Source organism: Malaclemys terrapin, chromosome 24, assembly GCF_027887155.1.
Source record: "Malaclemys terrapin pileata isolate rMalTer1 chromosome 24, rMalTer1.hap1, whole genome shotgun sequence".
In the NCBI taxonomy this organism is placed as follows: Eukaryota; Metazoa; Chordata; order Testudines; family Emydidae; genus Malaclemys; species Malaclemys terrapin.
Window position 1 is genome coordinate 14,240,585 of NC_071528.1, and position 23,157 is coordinate 14,263,741.

General features: G+C 58.7%; 2 protein-coding genes across 3 annotated transcripts; both read left to right on the forward strand.

The window, feature by feature from the left end:
• The first annotated feature begins 2,842 nt into the window (after positions 1-2,842).
• LOC128828676 (survival motor neuron protein-like) lies at positions 2,843-9,855 on the forward strand. 2 transcript variants are annotated; one of them, XM_054013530.1, is made up of 10 exons: positions 2,843-2,993; positions 4,507-4,578; positions 4,924-5,052; positions 5,527-5,724; positions 6,259-6,453; positions 6,938-7,063; positions 7,888-7,956; positions 8,539-8,661; positions 9,052-9,141; positions 9,566-9,855. In XM_054013530.1, exons 1-9 carry the CDS (start codon positions 2,946-2,948, stop codon positions 9,133-9,135), a joined length of 1,044 nt encoding a protein of 347 aa, XP_053869505.1. In that variant the 5' UTR covers positions 2,843-2,945; the 3' UTR covers positions 9,136-9,141; positions 9,566-9,855. The 2 variants fall into 2 exon arrangements, with proteins under 2 accessions (XP_053869505.1, XP_053869506.1); XM_054013531.1 differs by lacking the exon at positions 7,888-7,956.
• A 4,587-nt stretch (positions 9,856-14,442) lies between these two features.
• Positions 14,443-20,296, forward strand: LOC128828763 (cocaine- and amphetamine-regulated transcript protein-like). The gene is made up of 3 exons (XM_054013697.1): positions 14,443-14,629; positions 17,187-17,270; positions 18,335-20,296. Exons 1-3 carry the CDS (start codon positions 14,507-14,509, stop codon positions 18,440-18,442), a joined length of 315 nt encoding a protein of 104 aa, XP_053869672.1. The 5' UTR covers positions 14,443-14,506; the 3' UTR covers positions 18,443-20,296.
• Positions 20,297-23,157: the final 2,861 nt, after the last annotated feature.

Below are 23,157 nucleotides of genomic sequence, written 5' to 3' on the forward strand. Positions count from 1 at the left end.
CTGTTATACCAGGGACAGTCGCACCTAAAGCACTTGCAAATGAACATCGTGTGATTGACGGCCTTGAATGATATTTTGCTTTGGATGCTAGTTCGGTCGAGGTCGCGAAGTATTTTCCATTCTTGGTTACATGTAAACACCCAGAAACATACAGTCTCACAGCTACGGAGTTTGTAGATATGGTTACTTTGCACATCAAATAAATCTCAGGAATGTTTCGGAGGGAACCAACCGTGTGCTATCAAAACACAACGTTGCCTGGAATAAACGTTCCACATATTTGGCAGATAATGCTGCAGACATGTCCGGTAAGCACCACAGTGTATTATCTCGAATGAGAACTAAGCGAACAATGAACCAAGGCGCGTATGCCTCTGCCATCTCATGCACTTAATGGCAGAGCACGCGTTGAAAATCATTGGCGAGGAAAGTTGAGGGTTCGATCATTGACATTTACGGTCACTGTCAGGGAAGTGTCAAAATGGTAGCCTCGCTGAATAAATACACGGCATTTTGCAATGCCAGCCTGAAGATCATTGTGAAGCATGTGGAAATGCCCTGGTGGGCGTTGGGGAGATTTGAACGTACCTTGGCTACTTGGGATATGCGGGACTCCTCCTTTGTCAGTACCTTGGATGAGGAAGAGCAGAGAGCTGCTGCAGGACCACGGGAACATTGGTGAGCATCTAGGGTCCTTTGATGCAGGTGCATTTATTGTTTTGCCTGCAGTGTGGTCCACGATTAACAGGTTCACTGCACTTCTCCAAACTGAATCGCCGGAGATTTGCCTTTAGCCCCAGCGATGATGATGCTATACAGAGATATGTGTGCAACGCTCTGGGATAGCTGCACGTGAAAATGTTAGAACTAAATGACAAGGGCTCTTCTGGGCAGTGGCCGGCATCTGAAGTGGTTATATGGGCTTTGGGACACGTAACTCGGCAAGAAAGGAAAACACGATCCATCCAAGCCCATATCAAACATTCTCGGTTGAAGCTGTGCAGTTATTTTTGTGAAGCACTAGGTTACATGACAAAGATGGCAGTGTTGTTAGAAGACCCTGAATTTAAGAGCCTGGCTTTTGTGAATCCAACCAGTCGTTTATCAGCATCTTTCTGCAAAATAGACGTGATAACTGATCGATTTCCTGATGTGATCAGTGCGCACCACATTTCCGAATTTAGAATGCTCAGATCTGTGATGCACTTCTGGAATATGCACTATGAGAACAGATGAATTTTGGCATAAAATATCTCCAGTGAATGACTTAGTAAATGGCCAGGCAAGATTCTCTGTGATTCCAGAACATGTAAAATTCCTGTTTGATCCCCCACAGCCATGCTGTATTCAGCATTGGATGGGAAATAATAACTGACATGAGAAGTTATCTGAGAAAAAATCCTCTCGCCTAGCAACCTGGCTCCCTGTGTATGAAGAGGCGTGGATGGTGAGGAATGCACACTCTGTGCCAAACCAATATCTTTTCCCACATGAAGTGCCAGCAGCGGCAGCCTTCACCTGAACCGCAAAAAGGCAAAACCTGCCACATCGCTCCGTTTGTCCAGCCACCGGGAACACTCTGCAGAGGAACGGAAGCTGCTGTTTCGCTGGGGAGAATACTTACTTTTGTTCTAGCCAAAACGGGCTGTAAAATTCATGAACGAAATAAATCTGGGTGCTGACAGTCGTTTCAGAATTGGTCAGGGGTGCAGACAGACAGAGAGCCATTGGTTGGGCTTAGTTTCTTTTGTTATTTTGAACATGTTGTAATAATAGCCACTATACCAAACCTTCCCCAGAATGTAATTATTTGATAAACGCATCCTGCTTTAGCCACTTGAAATGTTGGTAGCTCTCAGGCACCTGGGGCCTGATTTTCATCAGGGCTGTGGACCTTTCACTCCTGATGAATTCAGAGCTCAGCGATCGCTCAGAATAGACTACCGAGATGTACAGCCATCTGGGAGCCCCATCCATGGCCCGCCCATAGCAGGCGATGCTGCTCGGACAAGGAGAAAGGGAGGCACCCCCTCCTCTCCGGCACAAACCTTCCCAGGGAGCAGTTGACTGAAGGCCACACAGAGGTGCCTTAGCTTCCCGGAGAAATTGTCCACGCAGCCTTGGGTGTTGGGGAGTTCTGGCAGCTTTAGCCATTGCTTGACCAGGGCCAGAGGTTTTTCTTCTCCTTGCAGAGAGGGGCTGCGGTGGTCACAGCTGCAGGTTATTAAATCGCCGTCGTGTTTCATGGCAGCTAGAATTTGTTTCCTATTTGTATTTACATTTCCAGGAGGGTCTAGAGAGCCCAGTCTCTGCCCCAAAGAGTTTGCTATCTAACTAGCCAAGACAGGATCATTATCCCCGCTTTACAGATGGGGAACTGAGGCACAAAGAGATGCAGTGACTCGCCTAGCATGGCCCAGGAAATCTGCAGCAGACCTGGGCTCCAGTCTCTTGGGTTCCATCTAGTCCCCGAACCACAGGGAAGCCTTCCTCCCAGGGGGAACTCTGTTTTTTAGCCTCCCTGTGTGGAGCCTGAGATCACATCCTAATCCTGAGAACCCCGCCTGAGCTGAGCACCGACACAGTTTGTTACACCGATGGACCCTCTCCCTCCCCCACCCAGCACAGCCTGTGAACATTTCCCATCCCTAGACGGCGCCGTGTACCTCCGACCTACAGGGGGCGCTGTGCAGAACAGACCGGCGCTCCGCCTGCCAGCCCCCACTCTGTGGCGGGAGAGCAATGCTCTCTGGGGGCTGTAGTCCAAGCCTCCCCGGCTGCGCTATAGAACGCGGCCAGGGGTGAGGGTGAAGAAAACTACATTTCCCAGGGAGCCTTGAGGCAGTCCCTGCATGCATGCATGGACTCTTTGCAAGAAGTTGTGGGCTGGGGGCAGGCTGCTCCTGCCCTGAGATGGTGCATTAGGGGTGCAGGTTTCCATTGCAATGGCTGAGTGTGCGGGGGAGATAGTGTATCAGAAGGAGGGGCACCAGGTAAGTGATGGGGGGCAGGTTGCAACCCAGATGCGTCAGACTCTGGAACTGCTGGAGATCCCCACTGGGCTTCAGGCCCCTAGAGTTTGGCCTCTAAAATCCTAGGGGAGGTGGGTTCCTCCCCAGACTTTTTTTTTTTGTTGGGGGGGGGGGGAGCTCACAGATAGGACTCAGTGTGGCGCCCCCTCCCCCTTGCAAAACAAGGTGAAGAATCTGCACTTGAAAAAGCTGGAGTCATTTATTTTGCTGCTTTACCCTAAGTTCAAAAGGGGGAAATGAGAGAGCTGAGTCTGCCCCCTCCCCAGAAGGGATTTTAGCTGCTGGGGCTGGTTAGAATACCCTGGAATCCAGCCCTAGCTGTGGGGTGCAGTGGGGTGGTTGCACCCCCTGGAGAAGTGGGAAACCAGCGGATGCAGAAGTCTGGTGGCTATTATTAGCATCAGTATAGTATTTATTTCCTACCCTGGGGATTGTACCCGATGGAGAAATGCCTATAGACTTCTTGGTTTGAATATTACAGCAGTGACGCTGATTGGTTTGTTACAAAGGTTTCAGCAGTGCCAAGCCTTCTTACTTGTGGGGTTTTTCTTGGCTGGGGTTTTAGAGGAGTGAATGAGCCCCTGCCCCATGTTATTGGGAGGGATCGGGGGGGGGGGAGGGAGAAGACTGCTTCCCAGCTTACTTTGTGATTTGTTTACAAGGGGCCCTGATCCTGCACAGAACTAAGCAGGTGCTTAACTTTAAGCCTGTGAGTAGCCCTGCTGAGTTCAGGCAGCACTCGTATTTACAGCATGGCCTAGGGATAGAGCAGTGGCCTGTGTGGCTTTGGACTTTTCCCATCTGTAAAAAGGGAAACGCATACCTGCCTTGTACTGCATGGCAAAGCCTGAGGTGTCATTAATCCACTTCCGGCAGATCGGAGTTTCTCCAGGGGGATGGTTTAACGTGTTCAGGCTAATCAGGGCTGTAGCTTTTCAGGGTAACACTCAGGGGAGGTGCCGGCTGCTCTGGGTGAACTCCCACTGGCATGCCTTTACTTTCTTATCTCAGCATCACCAACCCGCAGCATACACAATCATGAATCAGAAAATGTGAGATTGCCTTAAAAATACTAAGATTTGGGGTCCTTTTCTTTGTTTGGCTTTCTGAGGCTTGAGATTTCTGGGCTCATGCTCTCAAGCTTTCCTCTGCAACTTGGTGGGCTAGAAACAGTTTGGATTTTTAAATGGAAGCCGAGATTCTCTTGTGATCCCAGGATCTCAAGAGCTTGGGAACTTTCAAACCAGTCACGTGAGTTGGCTGGGAATAAAGAGAACGTTCCTACTTGCAAGTGCTAAGGGCTCGATTCTGCGGGAGTTGGCGTTACCAGGTCCCGGTACAGGATCGGGGCATGCGGTTGCCTCTCTGCTTGCCAGCGTATGTCATACTCTCTCTGGGGAGCTGATTCTGGTGGCTGGATGCAGCCCCGTGTTATGTAGGCGATCCTCTGTGACGAGGTGTGTGCTGTTTTCAGATTGCAGACTGCGCCGCGTCTGACGACCGGGCTCTGATCTGCTCCTACGACCGAGCCGTCCGCTCCTATAAGGTGAGGCACTTGGGGTCTCCAAACCAAACTTCTGGGGATGCTTCCCCCCCGTCCCTCCTTGTTGGATGTGCCCCCCAAGCTGCCTGCTCCAGGTCTTGCTGACCCCAGCCCCCATAGGATTGGGGCAGAGGCTGCAGTCTGTGCTCCCTGTGGGGCAGTGACCTGGCTGCTTGCTGAGGTCTGAGAGCTGCCGTTGCCCGCCTGCTCTGGGATGTCCCCTCCCTCTCCATAGCTGATGCTCCCCCAGTCCTTCCAGCCTGTCTCAGGAGGGCGGGGAGACAGAGCAGCTGCTCCTCCCAAATCCCTATCGTTCTCTCAGCTGCCACAGTATCTCCAACATTGCAGGACACCCTGGGTGCTGGCGACAAGGACCAGGCATCCAAGAGCTCCGAGTCCTCAGCCTCCAGCGGGGCCGAGAGCGAGGGAGATGTGGAGGAGGAGGAGGAGGAGGAGAAAGAGGAGGAAAGCTCCCAGGTGAGTACAGAACAAGAAGCGATCTGTTACCTGCTGTAGAACCAGCCCATCCTACTTCTGTTGGCTCCACCAGGACAGGAGAAACTATTGGCATCAGGTAGCAAACTCAGCCTTGGGGTGCTGGTTTCTGTCCCTTTAAGGGGAGGGACTCCGTTTGGCTCCGCCCCCATGGTGAGTGGGGCTCTCTCATGTGCCCTCTCCTGGCCACACAGACTGTGCACACCCAGAGGGGAAGGGCCCTGTGGGAATCTGGAGAGGGGTGAGGGCAAGGAGTTATCCCTGAGGTTCTGCAGGAGGCTGCAGGATCCAGCGCTGGGGTGGGGGCAGAACGTGGAATAGAGCAAATGCTGCACTAGTGTGTGCATTGCACAAGGATGGTTCATGCTGGGTAGTGTGGGCTACCGCCCATCCGTTACTGTGCTGACGCGTGTCCCTGCCGCAGCCCTGAGGCCCTGTCCCTGTGTCTCCCCGCAGTGGAAGGTGGGTGACACCTGCTGTGCCGTCTGGTCCGGAGACGGGCTGCTCTACCCGGCCCGCGTCGTCTCCCTGAGCGAGGAGGGGGACGCCTGCGTGGTAGAGTACGAGCACTACGGCAATCGGGAGGAGCAGAGGCTGCGGGACCTGTTCCCCCCCGATGGGAGCCCGGACAACTCGCTGGAGCCCCGGAGAACGGTGAGATGCTGCAGGGTGGGGCTGCGCGAAGCCACCTGGCATGGGGGGGGACACTGGCGGGGTTAGCCGGGGGGCCTGGTTCACCCCCCTTAACTTGGGCACTTTGCTCACCCTACGGGGGAACCATCTGCTCACAGATTCACCCATCTCAACGGGAGGGGGTGTGGTGTGGTGGTTAGGGCACAGGACTGGGAGCCAGGACTGTTCTCGGGGGTGGGGGGAGTGTGGTTGAATGGTTAGAGCAGGGGAGAGCGTCAGAACGCCTGGGTTCTGTTCCCAGTTCAGGAAGGGGAATAGGGCCTCGTGACCAGAGCCCGGGTCTGGGATTCAGGACACCTGGGTCCGATTCCCGACACACCGCAGAGCTCTGCCTCCCTCTGACGCTGCAGGGGGAGGTGGAAGGTGCTGTCCCGAGCTGGGGTTTGGCCGGGACCCTGAGGCAGACACAGACTCTGGGGCCCCGGGGGGTCCCTAGCAGCCAGGCTGTCTGTGTGATGGGCTCTCGGGTGAGCCCCGGTTGGTGCCGCTCCCCAGTGGAAGGCCGGCGACGCCTGCAGCGCCATCTGGTCAGAGGACGGGCTGCTCTACCCGGCCACGGTGCGGTCGGTGGATGCCGCGGCAGGGACGTGCCTGGTGGAGTTTGTCGGCTACGGGAACAAGGAACAGCAGGCGCTGGAGGAGCTGCTGCCCCCGTGCGGGGCCGTGGATGGGGACCTGGGCAGCTGGAGGGTGAGTGGCCCCCCTTGGGCAGGGGAGTGAGGGCCATTAAAGGAGAGGCTGGGGTGTGTGTGAAGGGGGCTCTGTTAGTGAGGGACTGATTTGAGGGAGGGGAGATCTTGGCTGTAATCACTGCAGCAGCCCCGAGTCCCCCATTAACTTCCCATCCCCTTAACTCTGCCCACTCACGCGCCCTCCCCCACCCCGTTTTTCTCTTCATTTCCCTTTGTCCCCCCGATTACCCCCAAAGCTCAGTGCTAGCAGATGCTGTGCTGCAGGGGGCAGGGTGGGGGGCTCAGTAGGGGGCGCTCTCCCCTGCAGTCAGTGTCCCCGTTTCTCTCCCTTGTCTGATCCCCTGCCAGCTCTGTGCCTCCCCCCTTCTCTGTGGGATCCCCAGGGGCTGGTGAGGGGGGTCGCAGGTCTGGCACTGTCCCTGCTGGGTGGCAGGGGATGGCAGGGGAACACTCTGCTCTGATCCTTGTGTCTCCTTGGCAAGGCTGAAGTGGACACCCCCGGAGTGCCCAGGGGACGCAGCCCCAGCTTCCCCCGCGAGCTGCCCCACGGCTGGAGGAGGCAGAGCACGAAAGGGGAGTGGGCGCATTCCTTCCCCCGGCTGCCCAAGGTGAGTACCTGGGATTGCCCCAGCAGGACAGCGACCTGGGGGAGCTTAAACCGCAGCCCCCTCCCCACATGTCCCCGCCCCCCTCTCAGGGAGACGAGCACAAGCTGCAACCTCAGAGCCTTGCAGCTAAGCAAGGTTTGGTCTGCACAGGACTCGAATGGGAGACTGGGGGAGTCTAGGGGGGAAGCCCTGGCTGCTGCTTGGGAACGAGGTGTCTCAGAGGGGGGAGCTCTCCCTGGGGGGGGGGGTCAGTGCTGACCCCATAACCCCTGGGTGGTGCTAGGGGGCACTGGGCTGCAGGAAGCAGGGCAGGGGACCCAGTAGGGGGCACGGTCCGTTTGGATGCTGACTCCAGTGCGCCGCATGGCACTAGGGGGCGCTCTCCTGTGGCAGTCAGTGCTGCCCCAGTACCCCAGGGTGGAGCTGGGGGGTGCTGTGCTGCTGGGAGCAGGTTGGGAGGGTGTCAGTTCTGTACCCGTGCCGTAGGGGCGCTGTGTCAGTGTTGCCATCACACGGGCGCAGTGCGCTGGAGGGCCTGGGCCCATGGCCCTTTGAGCAGGGGCTTAGCCCCTTCTCCTGCCCTGGCCACGTTCCGCCCCCTGTACCAGGGCCCCCTCCCCACCTAGCCCAGACCCAGGGGGAGGGGAGGGGAAGGATGGGGCAGCCCATTAGGGTCTGGCAGCCCCACTGGGGTTTTGGAACGGCTGACGGGAGATGCTGGGATCACACTGTGGGGCCCTCTCCATCCCTGGCTCACTGGGGTCTCATCCCTGTCCTCTCTCTGGGCTCACGCCCGCTGGGTGCACTCTCTGCCTCCCTTTCAGAGCGGCTCCTGGTGGCCCGGTCCCTTGCTGCCCTTTGGCCCCCCGCCCCGCAGATCCGCCTGCCCCCCGGTGAGTGTACGCGCTCCTCTTCAGGGACCCGTTTCTACGGCAAGCCCAGAGCCGCTGCGAATCCCGCCCTGCGGGAAAGGGCCTGGGTTGGAGGAGGGGGCAAACCAGTGCAGAACCCAAAGTCTGGGGGCTGTTAAAGGGCAGTATTGGTAGCCCACGGCCATCTCTGGTAGTCCATGCTCTGGCCAGACTTCCAGGGCCAGCTGCCATCCTGCAGCATCCGATCTCGGGGTTGCCAGCCCCCCGAGCTATGAAGCCAGTGACCACCCCCCTGAGCTTGCCATGAACCCCCAGCTTTGCCCAGGCTGTCACTACCCTCTGTGGGACATATGGGGGGAGTCCTCCCCCCGCAGGCTGGAGCACAAAGAAGCGACTAGGTGGTGCCAGTGGGCTGTTGATTTGTGGTCACTGGGGGCGGGGGGGGAATCCTGGCAGGCGAGAGGGGGGCCCAGAGCCGCCACTCTGGAGCCACTCGTGCAGGAGGGATCAGGTGAAGCTCCCGGGGTGAGCGACTCCCCTAGGGGACGGGGGATCTCTGCAAGGGCAGGTCCCTGACCAGGAACTCTGCTGCGGCTTTTCCAGGTTGTCCCTCCCCCTCCACCACTGCTTCTGGACCCGCTGTGCGCAGAGGACGAAGAGGGGGGCGCCCTGGCCTGCATGCTCCTGGCCTGGTACATGAGCGGGTACCACACTGGCTTCTACATGGTAAGGCCTGGCCGGGTGGGGATCTGCCCCCTTGGCGGTGGGGCTGTCTTGCCCCTCTCCCCGGTGCTGCAGGAGGGAAGCCAGGGCTGCACCGGCCACTGGCGGTACCACCCCCCCTTGCTGCGGAGCGTGACTGGCGGTGCTGGGCGTGAGCTGTGCTGCCTGCAGCTCTGAGTTTAGCCTTGTGGGATGGAGCTAAATGGGGGAGGGGCCAGCAGGGGCCCACTAGATGTCCTGAGGGGCTCCCCTCACTGTAGGGGGCTTGTTGGCGGGGGCGCTAGTGGGCAGAGGAATGGGGGTGCATCCAGGCACTGAGCTGGCACGTGCCTGGGGCTGGATTCGAACTGGCAGCCTTTGAGTGCTACGTGTTAACCCTGTCGTGCCTTGCAGGGACTCAGACAAGGCCGGGTGGAGGCGGCGACCCCCCCGCCAAAGCAGGGACCACGGTGGAAGAAGTCGTCCTCGCGCAGTTAGGGGCAGGTTGGTTTGCACCGTGTGGATATGGGGGTGGGGTGGAGGGAGATGAGATGCTGGGGGTGTTTACTGGGCGCTGGCTCCCGGCTGTGGGGCAGGAAGTGATCGGGTCCGTGTGGCACAGGGCTCTTCCTCGCCCCCAGATCCGCCAGTGCCCCATAGTCTTTATTTCCCCCCCCCCCAGCTATTCCACCAGGTGCCTGCGGACATGGCCAGTTGTGCCAAGCTGCGCTGTGATGTGGCTAACCCTCCACTGAGACCCTTGGGAGCGGATGAGTCCCCTCCCCCCCCACCCCAGGGATCTCTAGGGCAACCCACCCTCTGCTACCTCCACAGCCTCCTCCCCTGTCTGAGCGGGGAAGCTCTGGGGGAGCCCCCCAGCAGGGGGCAAGCGGCGTCACCTCGTCTCCTCCCCCGTTCCTCCTTGCAGCTGGGTCTGGCTCCTTGCTCCCCCTGGCGGGCTTGAGGCAGCGGCACCGTCGGCCAGAGGTCTCCGCGCTGGCGCCGGCGCTCGTGCTTCGAGGACTGGGACTCTGCAGTGCCGGGTACCCGCTCACCGGGCACCCCGGGGAGGGAGAGGACGGAAGCAGCCTTCGTCCCGCGCTGGCTCCGAGCCCGGCTGCAGTCCTGGGGGTGGAGGCATCGCTCCCCAGCGGCTGGCGTGCGCAGACGGGATGGCTGGCGCCCGTCGGCGGTTTCCAATAAAAGGGGTTTGTCAGACCCTGTGCTCCAGGGAGGTTCTTGCTCTGGACGGGTGGAGTGGGGGGAGGATGGCGGTGGGCTCCCACGTTTGAAACACGCTCACTGGGACCGAGATGGGCTAAGGCGCTGGGCTGTGCCCTACACCCGTAGGAGTTCACACCTCTCCAAGGCTGGGTGGCTTTTCAGGGGAGCGGCCATGGGGGGGGGGGTCACTGGGTGCAGTTCTCGAGCCTGTGACACACGGAAGGAGCAGGCTAGACGATTGGATGATCCCTGTGAGTCCTGGGTTCGAATCCTGGCTCTGCCACAAACTCCCTGGGTGGCCTTGTATCTCTCCGGGCCTCTGTAAAATGGGCAGAATGCTTCGTGCTGTGTCTGGGCAGCCCCCAGTGCTGCGGTGCCTCAAGGAGCTGCCGGGGTGCAACTCCGCATCAGCCCCTCGCCCCGCTCGGGCCTGTGAGCATAGGCCTGGGCGGCACGCTCTCTGCACATGGCTTGAAGGGGAAGCCAAAGTCCTGCCTGTACAATCATGAGCCCTTCGTAAATGCAAGGTTTTGCCCTGGTGCCTTAAATCTCCCTGTTGCCAGCTTTTCCCATTACTTTGGGGCACGCTCATGGGGTTACTCTTCTGGGGTGGGAGGGGTCTGTAATTCTCTCAATGTGCTTCCCAGCTGTCACCCTCCTATGCCCCAGGTTCAGCACGTCCCTGTCCCCTTTCACATTACAGTTGTTCGGGTCGTAACCCACTTGATGAGCAAACCCCACAGGATTTTTGGGGCGCTGCAGGGGTCTTTAGCTTAGGTAGGAGAAGCGTCGCTGTAGAGTAAAACACAAGAGGGAGGGAGGGAAGCAACCAGCTTAACCATAAAAGTGATTTAGTGCCAGGAATAACCATATAAGGGGAGTCAAACAAACAAAACAGCGACAATAGTAAATCTAGTTTAGATGTGATTACAAAAATCAGGTTTAGAAAACTACACCTAGAGTAGGAAAGAAAAGAGAGCGGGAGAGAGAGCTGGGTTCTCACCGCTCCGTGAAGCTTGGATCGAGCGGGGGTCCCAGGTGGTGGTGGTAGCTGGGGGTGTGGAGTGCTGGAGACAGGCCGAACCCCCAGCACGATCAGTCAGGAGAAGATGAAGTCCCCATGGAACTGATGCAGAGTTTGGATCCAGGCGTCAGAGCACTTACTGGAGCGTGGGTTGGGGTGTTTGTAGCGAAAGAACAGTGGTTCAAGGGAGAACACTGGATTTGTTTGTGGGTAAACTGATGACTCAGAGGAGTAGATCAAAGTTGTTTTGTTCAGGCTAGACAATAGGAACTGCTCATTCCTGGCTAGGGGCGGTGTTCCGTCCAGGGAGCTCACAATGCAATCTGGCAGCTTCAGTATTTTGGATCCCAATAACGGATTTATTACTAACTCGGTCTGATAACTACTGAGCTGGGCGTGTGCAGGCGGGTTCATTGACATCTGGAGCAGAGATCCCCCATCATGCACTGCTTCCCTGCTTTTCTGGTCCCAGAGTTCTGGGCGGTTCTTGCCTTGGAATCTCTGTTCTCCATTCTGTATGCTAAGGGGCAGGCCTCCCTGTCCCCTCTTTGATGCAAACGAGGCTAATCCGGGGTTTAGGCGTCTCCCACAGCCTTTTCATTGCTTTTTGTAAGTCTGTCTTCGGATCGGTTTTGGTCCAAGCAGAGGCTGGGAGGGGGATGTCCTTTGTGAGACAGACAGGCTGCATGCTGCGCCCTGGTGCCCCGAGAACACAGAGCTGACAGGTAACTTCCTCCCCACTCCCAGCCCCACATCCTCACCGGGACGCAGTAGCCTTGGGTTGCTCCCCATCACTGCTGCTCTAGCTTGGGGCCCCAGCAGGGACTCTGCCCTCAGCCCCTGCTTGCTCCCCCCGGATCCTTCAGCCACAGCACGGGGCGGGAGCCGGGAGAGGCTGATGGAGCCGCCCCCCTCGGGGACGGCCAGTTGATTCCTCCGGTGCTCAGCGGCTAACTGCTGCCAGGATTTATGGCTCGGGGCCCGGCTGCAGGTGCCAATAAGGACTCAGCAAAACAAATCGTGTTTACAGCCAGCGCTGATCTCAGCCGGCCTGGGGGCTGGGGACGCCTGCCCGTGACGCACGGGGCCTGGCCCTACGGGAGCCTGGTCACCCTGCTCCGCACTCAGGCCTTGTAACCCCAGCCGCTAGTGCCCCGCCCCGCCCCCGGAGCGTGAAAATACCATCAAATCTATTGCAAAGGAACCGAAACCCCAAGCTGCTTGGGTGTCACCAGCTCCCCCTTGGAAGATGCCCACACAGGCCCCCTTGCAAAGCAACTGTCCTAGCTACACAAAGGGCTGCCTTGCTCTCCGGCCGGCCTTCCCCGAACGCTGGCCCGGGTGAAACCCTCTGGGTGTGGGGAACTCCGTGCCACTAGATTGGGCTGATCTGCCCAGCCAGAGCAGAGTGCCAGGCCCAGCTCTCGGCACAGGGCTCCCTGGGGCAGGGGAGATGAGGCCGTGCTGCCGGCATCTGACAAAGTTACTCACCCGCGGTCTCCCTCGCTGCAGCAGGGCTGAAGCTTGCAACCCTCTGCTGGGCTCAGCTCTGGGGCTGCTGGCGAGGGGGCAGGAGGCTGAGAAGTCGCAGGGCGGTGGCGGGGGGAAGTAATGTTTGCTCAGTGAATTGGCTGCCCCTGCCCTGGGAGGGTGACGGCGGCTGAGGGGGCGTGCGCAGACCTCGCTGCTCCCGCGGGTGCTGGCTGCGCAGAAAGCCTGCGTCACCGTTTGCTGCTCGCTCCTGGGAGGATGTTCTGGGGAGGGGGAGTCTGGCTGGTTCGTTTCATTGCAGCGCCGGGGCCCTTTGCTGGGGCGACCTGCTCGGTGGCCGCACACGGGCGTTCACAGCCATCCTCAGCACCCGCGAGGCGTGAGCGGAACACGGAGAGCCCAGCGACAGCCGGCACCAGCTGCGGCAACGGAACGTTCCTCCTCCCGCCAGGCAGCCGGGCCTCGTCTTCACCCGCCGTGGGAACGACACGAGGCAAAGTTCTCGTGAGGCCTGAGCAGTTTGTAGTTCCTCGGGTAGCAGGTCTAGGCCAACGCATGGCTCCCTGGCAGCCCCAGCACAACCCCCCTGTGCACAGAACCGACTCCCCGGCCTCGGGGCCAGCTCCAGGCACCAGCTTACCAAGCAGGTGCTTGGAGCGGCCACTTCAGAGAGGGGCGGCAGGTCCAGCTGTTCAGCGCAATTCGGCGGACGGTCCCTCACTCCTGCTCGGAGCGAAGGACCTCCCGCCGAATTGCCGCTGCAGATCACGATCATGATCGCGGCTTTTTGTTTGTTTGTTTGGCTGCTTGGGGCGGCCAAAACCCTGGAGCTGGCAGAGACCCTGGGGGCTTTTCACCTTCCTTTGCAGCACGGGGCAGGGGTCACTTGCAGGTTTAAACGAGTGTAAATGGATTCTCTGTAAGTTGAAGTCTTTAACCAGTGATTTGAGGATGTCAGTGACTCAGCCAGAGGTCAGGGGTCTACTACAGCAGTGGGTGGGTGAGGTTCTGGGGCCTGCGAGGTGCTGGAGGTCAGACCAGATGATCACAATGGGCCCTCCTGACCTTACCATCTGTGAGCCCCTGAAGGGCGACGTCACACAGCCAGAGCCCCATCACTCTGCACCGAGGGATGAGCCAGGATGTAGCCTTCAAAGAGAAATCCCTGGCCTGGCCTGTCTGCCACTTTCCAGCCCCCGCCATGCGCCCAGGAAATCCCGTGCTCCAGCCTCAGGGGCTGGTTGGTCCCCGCAGGCCCATTAGTGTGTGTGGGCCGGACAGCTCCAGTGATTTACCGGCGGGGACACAGCGTCCTGGTGGATCAGCCCTGATGCTTTTTGACAAGGTGGAATCGCTTTGCGATGAGGCTCTGGGGGTCCCAGCCCTGGCCCGTTTCATCCATTGATTTTCCACCCTTTGGAGTTAAGCTGCTAAGCGTAGCACCTGGGCCTCGTCTCCACCTACTTAAGACTCGCTGAGCCAGGCGGGCTGAGTTACGGCCTGTCTCTCAAGCAGCCTTGGCCCCATCCGTCCGGGTTCCTCGCAGAGCTTAGCGCCGAAATGAAACAGGGGTTTCGCCTTCCCTCAACAGGCTCCAGCAGTCGGGGTCCCCGGCTCTTTGCAAAGGCAGCTCAAGCATCAGTAACTATTGTACAGCCTGGGGAAACCGAGGCAGGAACGGCGGGACTGGCAGCGTTACCTGGCGGCAATGGGATTAGAACCTAGCTGGTCCCGAGCCCCTTGGCTTGTGCTGCACCCCCTAAGCTAGGCCTACTCACCCTGCTGCCAGGGCTTGCTTCAGCCCCGGGCAGGGCCCGTGCCCAGCGCCGTGCCCGGGGCCCAGCGGCAGGGTGCTCTTGGCACATGGTCACCGTGCCCCACGGGAAGCCGGATGGAGGGGCGGCGCCCTGGGGCCAGGAGGCTAAAATCCATCACAGGTGGCCTGGTGTTACCAGACAGCCCCAGCTCCCCGGCCCCCCCCGCCCCCGGAGGAGCCGTTTCCACCAATCCGGCGCCTGAGGAGGTGTCGCTCCGCATTCAAAGTGCCGGCGAGACGCGGTATAAAGCCGAGCGCCGGTGGAGCTGCAGCCCCGGGGCGAGCCAAGGGGGTCACGCCGGAGCATCAGGACCATGGCCAGCTCCCGCCTCTGCCGGCTCTGTCTGGGCTACTCGCTGCTCGTCCTGCTGGCCGCCGGCCAGGAGCCCCTGGGGCCCAGGGCTGCAGACAGCAAAACCCAAGAAGAAAAGGACCTGGTAAGGGGCGAAGGAGCCAAGGGACGGGGGCAGCGTGCAAGGGGCTGCCCTTCTCCGCAAGGGCGAGGTGGGAGGATGGGGCGTGTGGCTCAGGTGCTGAGCTGGGCCTCCGGGGTCGTTTCCCGGCTCTGCCACTGGCACCGGGTGCCCTTGGGCAAGTCGCTTAGGCTGAGATTTTTGTCTACGGCCGTGCCCAGCGCCCATTGAAAACCCCTGGCAGCGGGTCCCTTCACCGCCGCCCCTGGAGGTGTGATTTCCAGCCCACGCGAGCGTTGATCAGGCCAGCACTGGGGCTAGCTGCCCCGAGCACAACCCTGCCTGGGACCCTAGGTCGATACTGCTGGTTTTAGCATGCTGGGTCCGTCAGTGCTTGCCTGCGCACCTCTACCCCGGCTGGCAATCACAGCGCCAGCTCAAAGGGTAGATGTACTCTGGTCTCTTTCCGGCCCCCGTTCAATAGCATGGGCTCAAGTCCTTTGCTGAACCAGGGTAATGCTTGGGTCTGGCAAGGATAAAGTTGGTGCTCGGGAGGCACTTGCATGCTACTGCGATCGGATCAGATAGCTAGAAAGGGGCTTCCTATGTCCAGGACAAACAGGCTGGCAAGTGTCTAGGGACGTAACAGTGACAACTAGACTCTCCTCTCTCCCAGACAGAAATCAGTCACGGCTGTTGGTTTGCTAAAGGTTTTTCCGATGAAAACCAGGCACTTTCTTTAAAAAGTGGATTGGTTTTTATTGCACCGATTTATAGCCGTTGTTTGGTTAAAACCAACATGAAACAAATCGTAAATATGCCATTATAGATTCATAGATTCTAGGACTAGAAGGGACCTCGAGAGGTCATCGAGTCCAGTCCCCTGCCCGCATGGCAGGACCAAATAATTCGATTATAATTAGATTAAAACACACACAGCCTCCTGGTACAGACGGTAGCATAAAGAAAATGAATGGATCCCACTGCTTTAGTGTCACTTTCATTTCTTGACCCTGGATGCAAATGTATTAGAGTGGGTGATTTTTCTGGAGCTAGTGTTTTAAACTTTTTAAGTAGACTTTCAGTGCTCGAGGCAGGCTATTGGCAAAAGAAATATGGCTCAGGGCTCTGAATTTCTGAGCTTTCATGCTGTTTATTTGGTCTCCGTTTTTAAAGTTTGTCAGCAAATGGCTGTTCTAGTGCATGTAACGCTCCTTTTGTGCCACATGTTATCCAGGGTCTCACTAGCAACAGGCCGTAGAGCTTCAAGGAGTTAAGGTAACAAGAGTTGATAGGGCCAGAAAGATACAAAGATACCTTCTCCCTACCTGAGAGATCTACAGAGATCCCTGCTGCTCCTGGTAATAGAATGGGAAATAATACTTCAAGCAGCACTTAAATACTGCAGTAATAGGGACCATCAATACTGAGCGAGAGGGCGAGTATTTACTGTGTTGTCATAGCAGCTGGAATCCTGAACTCAGGTCAGGGCCCATTGTGCCAGGCGCTGCACAGATGCGCAGTGAGAACAGTCCTTGCTTTAAAGAGTTCCTGGTCTAAGCAGCCAAGGCCGAGAACAGGGAGGTGAAAACAAGAGGCATCACCCCCCTTTTACAAGGGAGGCCCAGCTTTGGAAAGGTGCAGACAGGTGACACGTGGGATTTTCAGAATCACCTATAACTGCATCCTCCGTCTGGGCCTTGCCACGCCGCTTGCCCAAGGTTGCAGATACATGAGCTGCCCAGCAGGTGTTTAAGGGGTAGCAGAGGGTGGCAGATGGAACTGAGCGAGCGAACACCCTCTCTCCGTAACAGACCCCAGCACCCAGTCCGATTACACGCCCTCCAGCGTCCTCCTTCGCGGAGTGGCGGCTAAAATCCTAAGAGATACTGATTCAGGGGCTTTGAAAGTCAAGTGGTTGGGCTTGTGGCTAAGGCGCAGGGCTGGCACTTTGGGGTCAGTTCCTTGGGGGAGTCACTGAATCGCTCAGAGTGCAATAATTCTGCCTTGCAGTGTGTATATTCTTTGGGGCGGGGACCATCTCTCGCTCAGGGCACAGCTATACTGCCAGTAAAATGAGATTACAGCGCAGGGCGGCACACCCGGACTAGCCTTGATCCAGCTAGCATGGGTCACAACAGGAGGGTAGCCGGGGCAGCTAGACTACAGACCCAGGCTCGCTGGTGGGCTTGTACTCTGGTTCCCAGCCCATGCCGCCATGTCCACACTCCCGCTGTTACCAGCACGAGCTAGATTTAAGCTGGCGCAGATAGGCCAAGCCGTGCTGTCCGGACCATTGTCCCCTGCATGTCTGGGCAGCCCCAGGTGGGGTGAAGCTTTCCAGCCCACCTCAGTCACCTAAGACCCACTGACAATTCTTAGCACCCTAGCTCCATCGCTCAGGGTCGTGAGAAATTCACACCCAAGAGGACCTTCCCCCACCTCGACACTGTTAGGGGGGTGGGCAAATTCTTCCATCGACCAGGCTACTGCGGCTCGGGCAGGTGGAAGGGAAACCCTGCAGTGCTGGCAGGAGATGAGGACCCTGGCGCCCGCCCCACTCGCTCTCTCTCGCCCGCAGATTGACGCTCTCCAAGAGGTGCTGGAGAAACTGAAGACGGAGCGGCTGCCCTCCATAGAGAAGAAGCTGGGCTCAGTGGCCTCGGTAAGGAGCCTTTATTTCAGGCCCTCGCAGCTCGCTCCGCCCATGTCTGGCTCAGGGCTGAGGCTTTAACGAAGCCCTGGGGGTAAACGTGACCTGGCCGCTTTGCCCTGGGGAGGTGGTGAGTAAATCTCCCTGCAGCTGCGAGTGCCACCTCGGCACGGCCCCCGCCAGATTGCACCCAGCTCCCACTCGGGAGCCTGAATGAAGACGCCAAATCTTCTGTAGTGCCCAACCCCCAGCAGCCCCTATGGCGAGCAATGGAGACATCCCGTGTGCCCCTGCCAGTGAGAGAAGGGGGGGCTCCCCTAGCCCTGTGTCCCCCCACCAGTATGAGCAATGGGGGCTCTTCCAGCCCTGCGTCCCCCCACCAGCATGAGCAATGGGGGCTCCCCTAGCCCTGCGTCCCCCCACCAGCATGAGCAATGGGGGCTCCCCTAGCCCTGTGTCCCCCCACCAGCATGAGCAATGGGGGCTCTCCCAGCCCTGCGTCCCCCCACCAGTATGAGCAATGGGGGCTCTTCCAGCCCCCATGTTTGTCTCCTTGAATGATACGATGAACCCCCCCATTCTGCCCTGCCAGTGGTTACGCAGGCAGGTCTCCCAAGCTCTGGAAGCAGGCCAGCCATCTCCCAGCTCTCTGTAAACACAGTCCACCGTCCAGAGGGCCCCCCCCCATTCTTAAAGGGACAACACCCAGTAACCAAAATGCAAAACAATGCAACGTCCAACGTGGCTTCTGAGACAAGGTTTTACCATATAAACTCCCTGTTCGGCCGCCGTAGATTTGTAGTTTCTCAGGCCAGCAGGGGCCATGGTGATCCTCTAGTCTCACAGATCTGGTTACTCCAAGGGCCTGACATGACAGTCGCAGCTGCGGTGTTGCTGGGAGTTGAGCGTGAGCTCTCAGGGGTGGCGGCCGTGTCCCATGCACATTTGCAGCTCTCTATAAGCCCTGAGAGAACGGATCAGTGCCTGGGAATGAGCTGTGGGCCAGGCGGGCGGCAGCTTTGAGCCAGGGGCATCCGCCCGGCTGTTCCAACCCGCGTGGCCCTTCTCTCCCCTAGTGCGACGCCGGAGAGCCATGTGCCGTGAGGAAAGGAGCCCGGATCGGGAGACTCTGCAGCTGCCCCCGCGGGACGGCCTGCAACTTCTACATCCTCAAGTGCTTGTGAGGAGGACAGGACAGGGCGGGGGGACGGGGGCCTGTGGAGCAGCTTCTGGTCCTAATCTCTCCACCTTGCCTGTTTGGCAGCTGGCAGGAGGTGGGGTTGGTTTTTCTCCTGTGCTCGTCACTTCCCCCACGGCCCTGAAGGCTCCCTCCCCATCCGAGTGCCTGCGATGGAAGGAGCTCTTTGTGCAAAGTGCGCCATTGCTTTGCTCCCCTGCGGGATGCTAGGAGAAGCCAGTCTGGCCTGCTTTTCCACGGTGCCAAGCCCCTGATCTCAGTGGGGCCAGCAGCTCTGAGAATCAGCTCCCATGTCCCTTCTCCCCGCTTTCCCTGCCTGGAGATCTGGGGACAAAGCTTCTCTGCTCAGTGCAGAGGGAGAGGCTGCTGGCTGCAGCCTCTCGTGTCTCTGCTTGGTCCCTGGCTGTGGGTAGAGTAGCCTGGGGGTTGCTCTAACATGGCCCCGAGGTACCAGCTGCCAGCACACTGCTCTCTGGCCCCATCTCACCCTGCCGTGGCTCCTGCACAAGAGGCCACGAGGAGGCTAGCATAGGAGCCAGCCACAGAGACTTCAGTGCCTCCTGGGAATCTCTCATGCCGGGGAAGGGAAGCAGGTGGACGAGCTTTGCTCCCAGGGGCTGGCTGCTAAGGCCTGGTCTCCGAGTTCTCGGTTATCTGAGCACCAGGGGCATCCCTGCAGTGCCAGTAGGGGTGGCTTTGGATTGTCTCTCCCGGGGAGGAAGGAGCAGCAGGAAGAGGGGACCTGAGCCAACCATGCCACATGCAAACACCGGAGATGAGCAGAACATCCCCCTAGCCAATCATTCTCCCTGCTCCCTAGCTGTGCAGAACGGCAGGGGAGGGGAGGGAGTGCTGGAGGCAATAGGTAATGAGAGGAAGGCTGGCCTGGGGGGTTAAGGCACAGGGCTGGGATCCAGGTTCAAGCCCCAGTTCTGCTATGGACTCCTGGTGTGACTGGGGCAAAACACTCAACCTCACGGGCCGGTAACATGGATAATAACACTCCTTGGCCCATCGTGTCTATTTAGACTGTGAGCTCCCCAGGGCAGGGACCACCTCTGACTCTGTGTTTGTGCAGCACCCGGACAACAGGGCCCCCATCGCAGCTGGGACCTCTGGGCATAGAGAATCAGACTTGGTTCTAGATAATCTTCTAGCATTCCCCACAGGCAGCAGTCCCCGTGGGGGGGGGATTTTCTCTCGTTTCTAGATTGTATCTGCTTTAGCCCATCCCTGCAATTCAAACTCACCGGGAAATAACCAGAGACCAAGGCAGACCACAGCAGCAGCCTGCACCCACGGAGATACAGGGGGTGTTTGCACGGTCTGTGCTCTCAGCCGGTAGCAGCAGCAAAGAAACCTGCCCCCCCGAGATACAGCATGAAGTGTGCACATTGACCGCCCGTTGCAATGAGCATCAGAGCTCCCCCTGCTGGAGCAGGAGGGCAGCACGAGCTGCTGGTGCAACAGGAAAATGGTCACACTGAAGGCCCTGATTCTCCAGGTGTTTATTAGCTCCGGTGCCAGATGGGTACGAGAAACGTTCCCGAAGCAGTCTGCTAAAACAGCTGCTGTGCACTTTGCCTAGTTGTGCCAATGGCTGAACAAGGGGCAGGCCCAGGGAGGAGCAGCCCCCGACGGGCAGGGAGCGTAAAGGAGATGGGAAAGAAATAGGGACATGGGCCCTTGTAGGGGGCGGTTTCTTTCAAAAGCTGCATCTGCCCTGAAATCCCACCCCCCTCCCGCTTCGTCTCCCAGAGCACATTCAGCCTGTGGTGAGCCCACGCAGTCATGGACGAGGGTGCTAACACCAGGCCCCTATTAAATGATTTGTACTCAACCCTGTGCCTCACGCCTGCTCTTTTCAGTGATGCGCCGTTTCCACTTCCCTGCCTGCCAGCATCCCAGGGGACCCTCGTCCTGCTCTGAAGGTTTCCCAGAACTCCCAGGCCTGCTGGACGCAGAGTTTGTCCCTGTGAAACAGCATCAGTCGGGGAAAACCGACAGTTCCAGCAGAGACCAGGTGGGGCCGACCCAGCATACACCATACAGGACCAACTCTACAGGCCCAGCCCCACTTCCAGCCTGGGGGGTTGGACTGGTGGCTACCAAGCAGGACAGCGTGTATTTAGACCAGCCCCAGGGGTGCCTCTTTGCGTCAGCGCTGGAGGCACCGTGAGGAGCTTTGCAGAGGTGTGGACTCACAGTGGGCCCACGGTACCTAACTGCCCCTTGAAAGCGTCTGTCGAGTTCTTCCTGGGTCAGCTGGTGTTTACGGCAGCACCTACGGGGACTGCTCAGGACCAGGGCAAACCCAGCCCCTGGAGAGGTTCCAAGTGATCCCCGCAGGATGGGGAGGGTCTAGCCCCCTCCGTACATGGCTGTGTCCCCAGTCAGATTGGCCACACGCTGGGAAACGCAGTTAGAGAAACAAGGAGCTTGTCAGAGCCTTGCCTGGGAGGAGCGTGGGGGGTAACAAACGGTGCAGGTGCAACCTGCCCCTCCCAGCTCCCCCCCTCCGGCAGGGCTCACTTCCCTCCACAGAGCCAGCCCCTGATTGCTACACAGCCTAGCCCTGGTCCAACGGCCCCTTCCATTGAATGCCCCCACCCAGGCAATTAGCAGATCAGTGAGTCACCTGAGACACGCACCAGGCTCCCACCCAGTAACCACACGCTCAGCAGAGGTGTGGTGAAGCTGGAAGGGTGATAGCCGGCCCTCCCTGCTGGCATCTCTGCAGCCAGGCTTCCTGGCTAAGGCCATCACTGCGTGGAGAGGCTGCTTCCCGCCTGGCCAGGGCGAGTGGCCCCTAGCTCAGAGCTGCGGCCAGCCCAGGACTGCAGGTCCTGGCAGCATGAGCAGCACCCCCAAGGAGCCGGCCCAGACCCGCTCTGCTCAGGGGCTAGGCACCAGCTGGCCTGAGCAGGAAATGCTAATGATCCTCTCCCCCCAGGCACTCTGCAACTTGTTAGAGATCCCTGCCCTCCCCAGCTCCATTCCCTCCATAACGGAATAGACCCTGCAAATACCAGATGCACGTGGTCAGTGCACTGCTCCAGCTCTGGAATATTAGAGGGGGAGAGAACTTCCCTTCTCCCGAGGCCACAGCCTCACGTCTGAGCCCAGAATCGCCGTCAGCAAAGGGAATTCAACCGCTCCTGTGGCAGTGTCACCCCAGGCTTCAGTCCTCTCCGGGAGCAGCCACTTCTGGCCACGTTCTCCTCCCTCTTCAGCACAGGCCCTGCTGTCTGTCACGCCACCAGAGGACCCAGCACACCCCACAGGGGCTGTTCTCACACCCACAGGACACAGCTGACCTAATGCACCTAGGGGGAAGAAACTGAAACCTGGTGTTTTGCCATGCAGGCCAGTTGCTGCAATTCTCTGTCACATGCCAGAGAGCAGCTGGGTGCGTTAGCTAGGCCAGGAGGCAGAGTCCCACCACAGGCCTGCTGGAAACCCCACAGCCTGCGGGAAGGGGCTGGGCTGAGAGACTAGATCAACCCTGGTCCTAAGAGTCTCACGAGGCAGAGCAGCTGGAGCCCTTTCCCCACCAGCATGTGGCCCTTGGAATGGCCAGACCCCTGCCCAGCCAGTGCTTTGGTTCCCCCAGTAACAGGGTTACCAGTGAGCCTCTGCTGCCCTCACCCCTCTTAATTAGCACCTGTAAGGCTCAACCTGCCCTATGTAGCAGGTGTGCCAGAGAAGCCACCACTTACCTGCCCCTTAGCTTGCAGGGAGGGGCAGCAGAGGCCAGTCTGGCCCTGCCCCACCTGTTTGTTCCAGGCCAAGTGGGATATTTACCCTAGGCCAGGTCACTTGAGCAACTTCACTCTGACAAGCCTGGGCCTGGAGTAACTAAGGGGAACAGCTTCCCCCTTTGAAAGGAGGATACAAGAGACACTCCCCACTTGAGCTACAGAACAGGGTGTAGCCTCGAACCAGCCCAAAGAGACTCCCTCTCAGGGACCTGGTCCCCCTCCTCTCAGCACCCCGCAGCAGAGGGCCTGGGTGCCCTGGCTGAAGCAGGAACTGTGGGAGTTGCTTGGTGCCATGTTGGATGATTGGTTACAGCGGAAGGTCTGGCTAGAGCCTTGGCTACAGTTAGTTTACTCACTGTGCCCACACCTAGCTGAGGTACTGCCCTGCTCCACGGGGAACCCACCACAGCTGGAGGATCAGGCATGCCTGATCCTCCACCTTCCCTGCAGCTACTCACAGGCAGTTTGATGACCAACTTCTCCCTTTCCAGACTGGGCCAGTGTTTGGATCCCTTCTCATGGGACAGGGAAGGCCCCAGCTGTCACCAGGAGCTTGGAGGTAAGTGGTACTAGAGTTCACCTTGAGCCACTACAGTGAGGTGGAGTTTATACCACAGCCAGCCTCTTTCTACAGTGGAGTCCAACCCCCCCCCCCCCCCCATGGACTGGGCCCCAGAATAAGCCCATAGGCAAGTCTAGAGCACACATCCCCTCCACCCCAGAGACAGCCAGAGTCCACTTGTTCCAACAGTGGAAATCACAACAGCAGAATGTGGCTCAGAGCAGTAAGACCAGCCCCATAACGGAGAGCCCCTGTACCAGAGCCAGGCCTGCTGTGCCTTAGAGCTTGTGTTCCTGCCAGCAGGAAGAGCGAGATATCAGGGTTGGCCCCTGACTCAGCCAGTGCAGAAGCCCCTTGTTTGTCTTTCTGTAGGCGGAG

Bases quoted from the DNA above. Each gene is read 5' to 3' on its own strand.
- LOC128828676 (XM_054013530.1), top strand. From the start codon at position 2,946: ATGGCTGAGTGTGCGGGGGAGATAGTGTATCAGAAGGAGGGGCACCAG. The intron at 4,579-4,923 runs GTGAGGCACTTG...CCAACATTGCAG, and splicing joins GAGCCGTCCGCTCCTATAAG to GACACCCTGGGTGCTGGCGA. The intron at 8,662-9,051 runs GTAAGGCCTGGC...CGTGCCTTGCAG, and splicing joins ACCACACTGGCTTCTACATG to GGACTCAGACAAGGCCGGGT.
- LOC128828763 (XM_054013697.1), top strand. From the start codon at position 14,507: ATGGCCAGCTCCCGCCTCTGCCGGCTCTGTCTGGGCTACTCGCTGCTC. The intron at 14,630-17,186 runs GTAAGGGGCGAA...TCTCGCCCGCAG, and splicing joins CCCAAGAAGAAAAGGACCTG to ATTGACGCTCTCCAAGAGGT. The intron at 17,271-18,334 runs GTAAGGAGCCTT...TCTCTCCCCTAG, and splicing joins AGCTGGGCTCAGTGGCCTCG to TGCGACGCCGGAGAGCCATG.